This window comes from Pelophylax lessonae (assembly GCF_965119305.1).
Source record: "Pelophylax lessonae genome assembly, chromosome: 3".
Taxonomy (NCBI): Eukaryota; Metazoa; Chordata; class Amphibia; order Anura; family Ranidae; genus Pelophylax; species Pelophylax lessonae.
This window is the reverse complement of record NC_138770.1, coordinates 549841210-549855546: the sequence shown is the minus strand read 5'-3', so window position 1 is coordinate 549855546 and position 14337 is coordinate 549841210. Positions and strand designations below refer to the sequence as shown.

The window sequence follows — 14337 nt, the reverse complement described above, 5'->3', positions numbered from 1 at the left end:
CATACCTGAATCCTGCAATTTATAAACACATATAAAGCTTCCATGTCCCATACAAAATTTTAGACTTTTCCCTGAATGGTCTTTCATGCAGTAATGTGCATATAGCTACAATTGTCATGTTTTTTTTACTTCTAAGCTTTGTTTGGTCTTTCTTTTCAAACGAGGTCCTGGTTAGGTAAGCAGCCATATGAGAAAAGTGTGTGGCTTTTTATGCTTCGCTGGGTTTTTAGGTAGTTTGGAGTTGTATTGTGTCAATTAATTGGTCATTTCCTGTGTTCTGTTATGGTCTGATTGGCAATGGAAGCTCAACTTTAAGAATATCTATCCCACAGGAGGTAATGGTAGTGCGAGTGAAAGTGAAGTTGTTTATGTTATATATTACACCTAATGAGGCTAAATGAGCATTTAACCCCTTGCAGTGGGATGGGGGTGACAGCAAGGGTAATTTAGCTTGAGCTTTAAAAATATAATGTCTTGATTACTATCAGCTTTATTCAATTACTCAGGGACTGATTTATAGTCTAACTGCTACTTTTTTAATTTTAGTTTTCTTTTTTGGCAATTGCCATCAGTGCTTCCTATTTATAAAATGTAATTTTCCTGCATTTGCAATTTAGGTTGATGAAGAAATATCTACTAAAGCAGATATTGGTAACATTTCATAGATACCTTTTTTTGTCAGTATGATAAATTTGAGTGATAATCCCACCCTTCAGGCCATTTTATGTAGCCCTCACATCTCTCCTGCAGCTACAGCAACCCCCTTGTTTCAGCAGTCAACAGAAGATCGGAGGACAGAACTCCTCCGCCAGATCCTGTAATTCTCCTTGCAGCCCTGGAGAGGCTCATCTCTGCCCCCTACCCCCTTCCTCATCTCAGGAGTCAGGAGCAGAGAGGAATACAGAACTCCTTCTACAGATTCTGTGCTTCTCTGCACAGCTGCAGCACCCCCTCATCTCAGCATTTAGCAGACTCCAGCCCTCCTCTGGTCCTCCGCTAGACCCTGCACTTTTTGCTTCCCAGCTCCACCCCCAGCTTCTTCCCGGCAGCAGCACAAGGTAAGGGGGGTGCACTGTGATGTAAGAGAGGGTAGGGGATACCCTGTGTGTGTTTCCCGGCACAACACAAACCATGTTTCCCGGCACAAACTGAAAAACAGTTTGTGTTTCCCGGTACAAACTGTTTTTCAGTTTGTGCCGGGTATAACACTCCCAAAAACTTTACAGAAACAATTTTTGTTTTCTGATCCTAAGTGCTGAAGCTTGAAAAATGCTTCTGGCATATAACAATGTGCTTGGGCACATAGGATAACACTATTAGCTTCTAGGAGCAGAAATGCTGATAATGGCTTCTAGGAGCTTAAAAAAAACACTAGTGTGCATGAAGCCATTTATTGATATTCTTGAATGATCAAGAATCATTCAAGAATATCAATTAATGATATACATGTGGGGACACAATGTGCCGATGTGAGCAGCTGCTGTAATTTAGATTTCATTTTTTCCCAAACGGTAGTGCATAGGAACCCCCTCTCATCCTTTCATCTACGTTTATTGTATTTCTCACAGTATTCCAATATTACACTATTTAGGATCGGTTTCTATTCTCTGTGCTGTGTAGAGCCCACAATATTTTTGATGAAATAAAACTACAAGGGTCAACCGTGGTGAGGGGAGAGCCTCCTCCGGCCCATGTATATGTATTCCTTTTCTTATGGTATTTGTAGAATTAAAAAACTTCTTTTTGAGAAAAGAAAAAAAAAATGTAAAGCTTGTAGAGCACATGGTTTCCCTAGACCAGTGATGGCGAACCTTGGCACCCCAGAGGCTTTGGCACTACATTTTCCATGATGTGCATGTACACTGCAGAGTGCATAAGCATTATGGGAAATATAGTTCAAAAACATCTGGGGTGCCAAGGTTCGCCATCACTGCCCTAGACTGTGAAAATTCCTATTAGGGATTATTACATAGTTATTAATTCTGATAATATTGAAACTAAATTTGAGTGAAATATTTCTGACTGTTCTGTGATAGAATTGCTAATTTGAACAGCTACAGTAACCTATTTGGTATTATAGTTAAAATTGGACTGACAGGGCTAACTTGATACATCTAGTTAAAAAGGGTATGCATCCCTCAAACCCAAACCCTTTATCATTATTTCAGCCTTGACTGCCTGTATAACAGAAAGGGAAAAAGGAATGCACACAAACTCTCATTAATAAAGTAAGCAGCGATGTGCTGAATGGCCAACAGGTGAGGTGAGAAAATCTTCTCTGCCACCCCTAGGAAACTGCTGCCTGACTAAATATTCTCACCTAACCTCTTGGTAGCAATGCTTTTACTGTCACCTTTAGATTAATTCATGTCACCGCATGGGTGATTTTCTGACCCAGAAAAATAAGCCCTGTTGTTGAAGCAAGATTTATTGTCATAGACATTAGGACAAGCATTACTCCAGATGGGCAGATATGGAAATGGCCTTAATGCATCCAATCTATTTTAGCGTTCTCGTCTGGGAAAATCTATTTTCAACCTCACTTTCCCTTTTCTCTTGAGATTTCATTGCTCTGAAAGTACGCAAGTTCTCTTAGAAAGACATATTTTTCAAATATATTAAAGACCTAGTATGTGGAAAACTTTACATCCAAGCTAAAAGGCCGTTTGAGTTTCTGGTGGACCTACTCTAGAACCAGTTATTTTGGTTACATTAAATGTATTTCTTTGGGAGTTGCTGGTACCATTAATATTGAAAACGTTGCCAAAAAGGCCCAGTGTGCAAAAGGTTTAATCCAAACAAAAATGTATACCTTCCAGGGCTATGTCAATTTTCACTTTTAAACATGCTTCAATGCACTTACTCCACAGGTATCTGGAGAATGCATCAAACCTTCCATCTGTACCACAGTCAAGTAGAACATTCATACAATTCTCCAAGCATGATATCCCAAAAAGAGGTAGTGTACACTTCCCAAGTGTCTCCCCTTATGTTGGAGGTAGTGCAGGCAGTTTTGTTCCTCGAACCATATCGTTTGGTTCTGCTCGGAGATGGGAGACTTTTGAAAAAAAGGGCTTTATTTATGATACTGTGGTGATGATTTACTAAGACTGGAGAGAGCAAAATCTGGTGCAGCTATGCATGGTAGCCAATCAGCTTCTATGTTTTATTATCAAGGCCTAATTGAACAAGCTGAAGTTAGAAGCTGATTGGTTACCATGCACAGCTTCACCAGATTTTTTGCTTTCCAGTTTTAGTAAATACGCCCATGTCTTTTAATTACTAATGGATCCCTTTATATTTCTTTCGAAACTGGGCTCCTGCCTGCAGAATGCCATTCCACACATGCTCAACAATATTTTACCTTCAGCCAAGTATTCTTTCTGAACTAGATGTAATCATCCTCCTTCCTTGGATCTAGTGAAACAAAACTTTACCAGTACATTTTCCCAGTATGTCTTGGTTTAAGCAGAACTACTGTATGTGCTTAAATTTATAGTTGTGAATTGGTCTGTGCCTAGATACTTTGCCAGTCAGCCATCTTTAGAGTACATGCCGGTTACAATGCAGCCCACATTCCAAAATCCTCTGCATGGATGTATTAGATCTTTTTTCTAAGGTACGTTTTTATTGCCTTAACTACATATAGGGGAAAAAATATATAGATACATAGCACAGAACAAATGGGCATATGTCTATACAGTATAGCGCTACAGTACATACAAAACAAAGGGGAAAAGAGCATCATCAATTATATAGAAAAATATGCTATCACATAAAGCAGACAGCCATAAGCAGAGTAAATAGCCTTGCAGCCAATAACAGCATATTGTTATGGATGTGTATAAATAAAGTATTACTTTGGTTGTATCGTATTTTATGAGATGGCTTTTAAGTGGGTAAAGTTTGCTCTTGCTCCTCTGTGAAAGACCTGGTGCTACAAGTGAGACTTCAATCTTCTGATATGTCTATGATCAAGTTGTAAATGCTAAATAATGATCCCATGCGCTCTGTCTTTCTTTTGCTACTTAACCACTTAAGGACCAGGCCTATTTCTGACACATGTTGTTTACAAGTTAAATTCAGTATTTTTTGCTAGAAAATTACTTAGAAACCCAAACATTATATATATATATATATATATATGTATATATATATATATAAATATAAATGTAGCAGGTTTTCCAGGCATTGGGTCTGATGTGGGTCTGCCATTGTCACTGGTAACACCTTCAGCCCATTTAAGCTGAAAACCCAAGTGCGAGATTTGAGTCAAAGACCAGTCTGGCATCTTTGGTTTGTTTTGTTTATTTTGCTTGAGGTCATTGTAGCTGTATTAGTGCACTTGCGACAGAGACAATTGAGTACTGTCCGTGATACTTTTTTTATTTGCACTAACATACAATTTTTCAGGACAAGCTTTCGGGGTATGTCCCCTTCATCAAGATCCAAGCAGTACTCGTACTGCTTGGATCTTGATGAAGAGGACATACCCCGAAAGCTTGTCCTGAAAAATTGTATGTTAGTGAAAATAAAAAAAAGTATCACGGACAGTACTCAATTGTTTTTGTTTATTTTATTATGGGGATGGGAGAAGGGAATGAGTGGGATACTCCTCTGACTCAACTAGGTAAAACTGGGACACTTTGCAGAAAAATGCCTGTCAGCGTTGTCTTGACGCCAGCTGAATGCTGACCAACATATGTATAATGGAGAATGGTGTAGCGCTATACGATGATAGTAAAGGTGAACCATATTGTCCATCAGTCCATAAGGTATTCACACATAACACAATAGCGTTAATAATGATCTTGAAAGTGATCCTCCATTACTATGCTGTGCAGTCCCAAAAACCATGCAAAAAACTCCAAACTCCAAGAGCCAGGTGCAAGGACAGCCACCACCAAAGAATTAAATTGGCCTCTTACCACAACGCCATGATCCTCATTACAGGGATCATAGTCAGCGGGAAAATCAAATCTGTAGCTGAAAAGGGATCTCACACCGGCTTCCTTAACAATTGTTCCCGCTCCTCTCAATCGTTAGGATCGTTAAGGAAGCCGGTGTGAGATCCCTTTTCAGCTCCAGATTTGATTTTCCAGCTGACTATGATCCCTGTAATGAGGATCATGGCGTTGTGGTAAGAGGCTAATTTAATTCTTTGGTGGTGGCTGTCCTTGCACCTGGCTCTTGGAGTTTGGAGTTTTTGCATGGTTTTTAAGACTGCACAGCATAGTCTTGGAGGATCACTTTCAAGATCATTATTAACGCTATTGTGTTATGTGTGAATACCTTATGGACTGATGGACTATATGGTTCACCTTTACTATCATCTTATAGCGCTACACCATTCTCTATTATACGCGATTTGTGATCTGTTTTCTCTGATTCAGGATCAAGTGTTGGCAGCTGTACTGATATATTTATTTTAATTGCATGTATTGTTTTATTATGCGCAGCAAATCTCCCATTTTATCTTTTTGAATGCTGACCAACGCTTACTGGCGCTTGAGAAATGCTGTCTTGCTGAACTGTGCTAGAACTTGGCTTTTAACCCTCTGGTTAACTCAAAAGATCCTGGACTGTAGTAAGACTTGACTCTTGACACTGGGTTTAGCTCAAAAGTCCTGTGAACAGCTCCCTCCAGCCCTTCAATCGCTGACGTAGCTCCTTGTAACTGCTTGTGTTGCTGCAACTCTCAGCACGTTTTTCAGAGCTCTTCAGGCCGGTCACGTGACTCCCAGCTGTACCTCCCACCCATCTAAGGGCTACAGAGGAAGGGGCTGTGCAGCCAGCACAGCGGTCATCTGACCTCTCTGGCTGACGTCAGAGGGAGAGCTCAGCCCCTCCAGCCGTTGCCCGCACATCGAAGTAGGAAGGCGGCCGGGAGTCACGTGACCGACCTGAAGATCTCTGAAAAATGGTATTTAGAGGCATAGTTTTCCATAAATATTTACACTGTGTGTTATGGCTGCATAAAAGAGGGTCTGGTAGTGACAGTTTTTTTTAGAAGGGTTACAGACACTTTAGGCATTATCATATTGTTTATGGATTTGTGTTGAGCTTGCAAGGACAAGTGGTTCATCAATTTCCAATGAGCGTGTACTTTTTGAAGATTGTAAGGCACTTTGTCAGTGATGAAAATACCTTAGATGACATACAAAGATAACTTGTCAACCTAAGAACACTATATAAAGCTACCCAAAGCCAGTCTTTGGCTAGACTGAGAACAAGCTCATGTCTACTGGAGGACCCTACTATACCGGCAACTGGACTCTTTAGGTGATGCTGGTGCATTGGAGTGACCAGATTGCCACATCTGACCGGGTTGTGGAAATTGACTTACACCTTTAATGATAATGACACATTATATTACCAAAATTATTGGGACATCTGCCTTTACATGCACATGAACTTTAATGGCATCCCAGTCGTAGTCTTTAGGGTTCAATATTGAGTTAGCCCACCCTTTGCAGTTATAACAGATTCAACTCTTCTGGGAAGGCTGTCCACGAGGTTTAGGAGTGTGTCTATGGGAATGTTTGACCATTCTTCCAGATGGACATTGATGAGGTCAGGCACTGATGTGGACGAGAAGCCCTGTCTCGCAGTCTGCTCTCTAATTCATCCAAAGGTGTTCTATCGGGTTAAGGTCAGGCATCCGTGCGGGCCAGTCAAGTTCCTCCACCCTAAACACATTCATCCATGTCTTTATGGACCTTGCTTTGTGCACTGGTCCAAATCATTTGGTGGAGGGGGGATTATGGTGTGGGGTTGTTTTTCAGGGTTTGGGCTTGGCCCCTTAGTTCCAGTGAGGGGAACTCTTAAGGCGCCAGCATACCAAGACACTTTGGACAATTTCATGCGCCCAACTTTGTGGGAACTGTTTGGGAATGGCCCCTTCCTGCACCAGTGCACAAACAAGCTCCATAAAGACAGATGAGCGAGTTTGGGGTGGAGGAACTTGACTGGCCTCCACAGAGTCCTGACCTATAGAACACCTTTGGTACGAATTAGAGTGGAGACTGCGAGCCAGACCATCTCATCCGCATCAGTGCCTGACCTCACAAATGTGCTTCTGGAAGAATGGTCAAACATTCCCATAGACACACTCCTAAATCTTTAGGACAGCCTTCCCAGAAAAATTGAAGCTATTATAGCTGCAAAGGGTGGGCAAACTCAATATTGAACCCTACAGACTAAGACTGGGATGCCATTAAAGTCCATGTGTGTGTAAAGGCAGGTGTCCCAATACTTTTGGTAATATAGTGTATCATAAAAATCAACAACAAAATAGCTTGCAATGTTTCAAATCTGGTTAAAGACTAAAAGTTTTACATATGTTTCTAGAATTATGTTTTAATTAGTCGTTGATCACTCCTGGAGACAGTGGTCACCAGAACAAATAGGGGAGCTGACAGGTGCTCTAAAGCTGGCCATAGATGGATTAAAATGTGTCCAGTTCAGCAGGGACCTAGGGAATTTTAATCTATCTATGGCCATTCCCATTCACAAGAAGTCAATCTAAGATAAATGGGCTTGTTGGAAAATTTAGCTTCGATCAGTGCATGCAGCCAATTGGCTGCAGTGTTGGCCAGTGTATTCTGACAGCAAGGGAGTCCCGCTGTCAGAATAAAATGACACAGTGGGGAGGATTCCCACATCCACCTTGATGCCATCTATGGTCATTACTGTTCATGAGAAGTCAATATAACGATTAACTTCTCATGAATGGGCTTGTTGGAAAAATTTGTGTCGATGAGCGTATGAAGCCAATCGGTTGCAGCATTGATCAGTGTAATCTGACAATGGGGTAGTCCTACTGTCAGAATACAATGTCACAGCAGGGGAGGATTGCCATGTCCACCTTGAATGTGTGGATGGTGGAATTGCTTCAGTTTTTTCCCCTTCAGCCTGCTGGCTGAACAAAAAAACTGAGCTTAACTCTTCCCTACACTATACAAAACGAATTAGACATATGGCATAAGACAAAAGTGATAAGTTTTTCACATTGCACAGGGGTTATCCTCATTTAAAGGGGCAGTTACATGTTTTAAGTGTTTTATTTTATAATTTTGTTTATCTAAGCAATTTTCTATTCACTAAACCAGAGATAGTCACTAATGATAAGGCGCCAAAATATCTGCTTATGTGTTCACTATACAAAACGAAACAAAAATGTTTGGCTTTAGATTTTCTTAAATGTTCTTTAATAGCAGCAGGATAAGGTTTTAACAAACATTATGTATTGTTAAAAAAGAACATTGTTGAGAAAAAGTGTCTGTGAAAATGGTACCTTGACAAGTTTGCGGTAACATAAAATAAAACCAGGTCTGTTTTATCTACTATACTCTTCTTTCGTCACTCAAGAGTCAAAACTATGTAGGAATGTAAATGCCAGAAAATCCTGGAATCATGTATCTTTACAATTAAACATTGATGTCTGAAAGCAGGCTAACTGCCAGTGTTAATGACACATCACAAGTGCACCTATAGGGATTGCTACATTTTCAAAGGAGAGCTGTTTTGTAAACAGGGTGACATTCTATAACAGCGAAGACAGACATTCAGCTGATCATATCTTCAGTTCACCTAGCATCCCCCTTAATCATTGCACATTTCTTTCATATAGATCAGGGTCAGTGTAATAAAAGTGAAGTAATCAGTTTGTATATGATTACCTATAGCGCTTGCTTGAAAATAATAAAGACAATAGTTTTAACACTGTTAAATTCAAACTTATAAAAGTGCATATATATAACCCCGTGATCTACTAAAAATATTAAATAAATAGGTACACTTCACATATAAAAATAAATATAAAGTTGAATACAATATTAATTAAATAGATAAATTTGCAAATTCATGTATAGTGCAGGAGATATAAAATTACTTTCATAAAAATGTGCAAAAGTTCATATGCAAAAAAGTTCATATTTAAGTGACGTGACTTCTTGATAGTGAAACTTCAAAGGAAATAAATAAATAAAAAAGTGCACAGTGAATAGTGCTTGGTGCTGCTGTGATAGGTCTTCCACTCTATCCCTGGTCTTCCACTCTATCCCTGGTATCAATCCTTGTGCTCCACCGTGACAAGATAGAGAGATTTCACACTCACCAGATTGCGTGTATATAAGGTCCTAAGGGCCATATGTGCCTTAGGACACTAGGACCACCAAAGCTTTGTGACCCTCCAGGGTCTGGGTGCGTTCTCTCCAGGTAGACGCCTTCTCCTATAGCAACGCTCCTCCTGCCGCCAACTTCCAGTCAGGGATGTTATGTAAGAAAGGAAGGTCTGGATAGTGTAGTACCGTTTTTTCAACAAATGGTTTTATTGCACAGTATCCAGGTGAGCCATTACAAGGTCCAAATAAAAATAGAGGCAATAAAAATCAAGAGAAATCGGGATAAAATCAGATAAGCGCCGTCACTGTTATGAGCTGCGGTGTGGAAAGTGGTACTTCCGGTTTGCGTTCCACCGGGCTCAAGTGACGTCACGACGTGCTTTCCACCTAATGCGTTTGGTCAGCATCACAGCTGACGTTTTCGTCGAAACGCGCTAGATGGAACGCACGTCGTGACGTCACTTGAGCCCTGTGGAACCCTGACGGCGCTTATCTGATTTTATCCCGATTTCTCTTGATTTTTATTGCCTCTATTTTTATTTGGACCTTGTAATGGCTCACCTGGATACTGTGCAATAAAACCATTTGTTGAAAAAATGGTACTACACTATCCAGACCTTCCTTTCTTACATAACATCCCTGACTGGAAGTTGGCGGCAGGAGGAGCGTTGCTATAGTAGAAGGCGTCTACCTGGAGAGAACGCACCCAGACCCTGGGGGTCACAAAGCTTTAGGGTGGTCCTAGTGTCGTAAGGCACATAGGGCCCGCGCAATCTGGTGTGAAATCTCTCTATCTTGTCACGGTGGAGCACAAGGATTGATACCAGGGATAGAGTGGAAGACCAGGGATAGAGTGGAAGACCAGGGATAGAGTGGAAGACCAGGGATAGAGTGGAAGACCTATCACAGCAGCACCAAGCACTATTCACTGTGCACTTTTTTATTTATTTATTTCCTTTGAAGTTTCACTATCAAGAAGTCACGTCACTTAAATATGAACTTTTTTTGCATATGAACTTTTGCACATTTTTATGAAAGTAATTTTATATCTCCTGCACTATACATGAATTTGCAAATTTATCTATTTAATTAATATTGTATTCAACTTTATATTTATTTTTATATGTGAAGTGTACCTATTTATTTAATATTTTTAGTAGATCACGGGGTTATATATGCACTTTTATAAGTTTGAATTTAACAGTGTTAAAACTATTGTCTTTATTATTTTCAAGCAAGCGCTATAGGTAATCATATACAAACGGATTACTTCACTTTCATTGAGCACTCGCACTTTCACTATAGCAGCTGCATATCACATATATTTATATATTATCATTTATTTAGAAATTTTAGGTTTCTCCATTTGGCGCGGGAATATACTTTGTATATTTTATTTCTCAGTCTAATAAAAACCTATTATCTACCAAACTAATAAAAAATATACTTCAGAAAGTGAGGTTACCTTTGCAAAGTCAGAAAAGCTTGAGGTGATTGTAGTCGTATTAGTGCATTTGCGACTGAGACAATTGAGTACTGTCCGTGATACTTTTTTTATTTGCACTAACATACAATTTTTAAGGGACAAGCTTTCGGAGTATGTCCCCTTCATCAAGGTCCAAGCAGAAGTCAGAAAATAATTTCATACTCAAATGTTTCTGCTGTAGACAGTTCTTATTTCCAATAATTATCTATACATGACTATGTGAAGATCAGTAAGCCATAATCAGCTTAATCTTAGACTGGAATAGGTAAGAAGTTCGCCTTCCATGTGTGAGTACCTGGATATTTGTCAAGGACAGTGTATAATTTCTGTGGTAAACTACATAAATCTGTCCGTTTTTTGTCTACTACTCTGAGTCTGTATCATTTATATTGAAGGAACAGAGGACTCATTTTTAAAGTATGTTGAAATACGGAAATAGAGGTTTCTGTTATGAAGCAAATTGTGTGGATATCATAAGTAGGAACAAAACAAAAAAAGTTAAAGTGGAATTACACTGCATCTGAGCACCACAAACCAACAATTCTATTTAATTTATTTTTAATATTTAAAGCAAACCCACCCATTCATTCATGTATCCATGCTTTATATTGCTGAGAAATCAATTTAAAAAAATACCCCCTAGCATTTTTGTCTGTGGACATCTTGAGTAAGGGCAGATGATTCATGTAGCATTTACTTCCTGGAATCCATCTGTTCTTAGCTCAGGAATGCAGGTGTTCTATCAGATTACCGCTACCCATCAGATTGTGTAATGGAAGTGACGTTCTGACCAAAAAATACTTACTACGCATGCGTTATGCGTTCCATGGCGATATACATTCCAAACACTTCATGATCTGCGGGTAGTGGTAATCTGCGGACATCTTACTACACCCGCTATGTCTTGAATTTCAGGGTAATTTTAGCAAAAAGGTGAGCGTATATAAATAACTATAGCATATTGACATCTGTGATGCTGTTTGGATGTTATATTTGGAAAGCCTAAAGGTTTAGCGCTGAGCAGTGCGGGGTGTACCAACATGGCCTCCGCAACCTTCCTACTGCTGGCATCCAGTTTTTTTCAAAATAGCATCACAGATGTCAATAGACTTATATTATTATGATACGCTCACTTTTTTGCTAAACCTACTCTGAAATTATAGACTTAGCTGGAAAAGGAGGTACACCAATTTTTGTTGTGCACTCTGATTACTTATTCATGTGCTATAGTAAAAGTCATGTTTTTAAAATTCTCCTTGCGCATGTTTGGGTATTCAAAGTAAACCCCAATAGCTAGCACTTTGCTAGGTGAACAGCCTGTAATGCCTTTAGAAAATCATCATTGTCTTCTCTTTAGGATTCTGCTTTTACATGTACAAAACATGAACCTGAAAATGACAGTCCTTTACATTTTGCTGAATTGCCAGATGTGAATCAATGTTGCCACCTATGGAAAGAATAATGAATAAAATATGAGATTATTGTTAAAAATAGTACAGGGCCAATTCATTATGATGAAAATGAGCACAAAAGTAAAAAAACAACAATCAGGATTTTTGTTTATCATTTCTATTAAATGAAAGGTAAAACCTTACTGATTGCAATTAGTCAGGATAATCCCACTTTGATGAATTACAAATACTATTGTTTTCATTAGAGTGTCACATAGATTGTGACACTTAAGCCTAGTACACACCACCAGTTTTTTGCTGGGTTGAATGAAAAAAAAAAAAAACTGACAGCTCCAGGCGGAGCTGCTGTACTAACAATCTGATGCTAGTACAGCGATCTCCCATGCTGTTCTATAGTGTTCTGACAGGGGGATGCCCCCCTAACCCTGCCAGAACACTCTGGTCAATGCCGGTCGGCTGCTGGTTTTCAAGCACAGTTGTCCGACAGAAGCTGGCTGAATGTGAGCTGTTTTTTATTGAACCGGCCGATGTCCCCTGACATTCGGCCCATGTGTACTAGGCTTTAGAGTTGAGCCATCAGATGACATCAGATGACATGATGTCAACCTTAGTTCAGCGATCCTAAATGACATTCACAATAGATTTCTCAAGATTTGTCAGCCTTGGCTACCTTATTCTAAAGCCTAGCACATACTACCAGTTCTTTTTTGGTTGACCAAAACATTAATCCAAATAGCCATAACATTGCTTTCAAACCCCTCCCTCCCCCTCAACAAGTCTGGGGGAGCTGCACTCATAGCCCTTCTCCCAGGCCTACAACCCCCCAACAAACTAATCACACATCCACATTTTCACTCTCTTTCACCCTACCCTGTATTCTCTGCTTAAGACACATTTTACGTTGGCCTGCAAGACAAAAACAACAAAAATACTTGAGCTTGATGTCATTTTCTTTTTTAGTATTTAAAATATACTTAAGCCTATGAACAAAAAATGGGATATATTGCAGCTTACCAGTCCTAAGATGTAGTGGCTGCATACATTTTAATTTCTCAGACCTAAAACATCTTTAGCAAATAGAGACCTGTTGACCTTGGCAGAGATAGTGTGTCCTTTTCACTTTGTGTTTGATGAACTAAAAGCACAGACAATCTCATCTTTCTTGTGAATACTGCTGGTCCCATCACCCCCCCCCCCCTTCATGTAATGGAGATAAAGAAAGGTGTTGGAAGTCCAGTCTGTCTAACAACCATGGCTTCCTCCACAGATACAGTGGAGGAGTGAGCATAGCCCCCCAAGAACAGCCAGTGTGTCTTAGCAGAATTGCCTGGTGAAATTAGAATAAAAACGAATGCAGCCACCACATTACTTTTGTTTTGGGTTTAGGTACACCTTCAACCAAGAAACCTAAAAACAACAATCAGACTATAGTGTGTAAATGCAAAGGTGACCATACTGTATGTTGAAGGTATACAGATGAACAGAGAAAGGAATGTTAAAGCTGCACCCTGTATATTATGGTAATGCTTATTAATAAATTATACAATTGTATAAGAAAAGGGTATAGTATAAACGCTGGTAATTCATTTTGTTGTGGACAGTACTGAAATATTCTGGATTGGATTTGTTATAGCCAGTTGTCCTTTGATAAGAATAGTCCATAAGCATAAGATGCTTCCAAGCTGCTCTATGGAAGTCTAGCTTGAGTTTGAATAAATACTTCCGCAGGTTACAAGACAAATGAATAGGAGCTGAATTTCACTCCTCTCCAGCCAAACATTTGTGCTAGTCACTGTGACATATGGCAAACTCCAAAGTAAAGGTGATTTCTTTTTTGGATGAAGTGCTGGGTAAAGTGTATAGGAAATTGGATTCCTGTATTTACACAGCACAGTTGCTCTGTTGTGTCAAAGCTGAAAATATTCAGTGTTCATTACAGAGCCTGATGTAAGTACACAGGAATAGAATGAGGCAAATAAATGGTGTAACTCCAATCAGCATAAATATATCCCCACCGGATAGCAAAGTTTCATAGCTTGTTTAGTCTAGGGGGGGGGTTTAGAGTAGAGGAATACTTACCTTGCTTTTGATATGTAGCCAGCCCTTGAAGCCCTTCTTGTACAATGCAGGACAGCTGGTCATGCATTGTAAGCAATAATGTTGGACAATCTAAGACCAGATGAGCGGAAAAAAGAAAGACAGGACTAAGGGTACGTTCACATTGGAGGCAGGTTTAAAAATCGTGCGAGTTCAGCTGAATTTGCACGATTTCAAACCCACTTTTCATTGCGAGTTCAGGAGCGATTTAAAAATA

The 14337-nt window shown here is 39.6% G+C and overlaps 1 protein-coding gene across 3 annotated transcripts in view; it reads right to left on the bottom strand.

Annotated features, from left to right (window-relative positions):
• Positions 1-11976: 11976 nt before the first annotated feature.
• Positions 11977-14337, bottom strand: part of FAM120B (family with sequence similarity 120 member B) — a 401073-nt gene continuing 398712 nt past the window's right edge. For all 3 annotated transcript variants that reach the window (XM_082251418.1, XM_082251420.1, XM_082251419.1), the window contains exon 13: positions 11977-12058. In XM_082251418.1, coding sequence (XP_082107544.1) covers positions 12046-12058 — 13 coding nt within the window. In that variant the 3' untranslated portion in view covers positions 11977-12045. The remainder of the gene's footprint in view (positions 12059-14337) is intronic.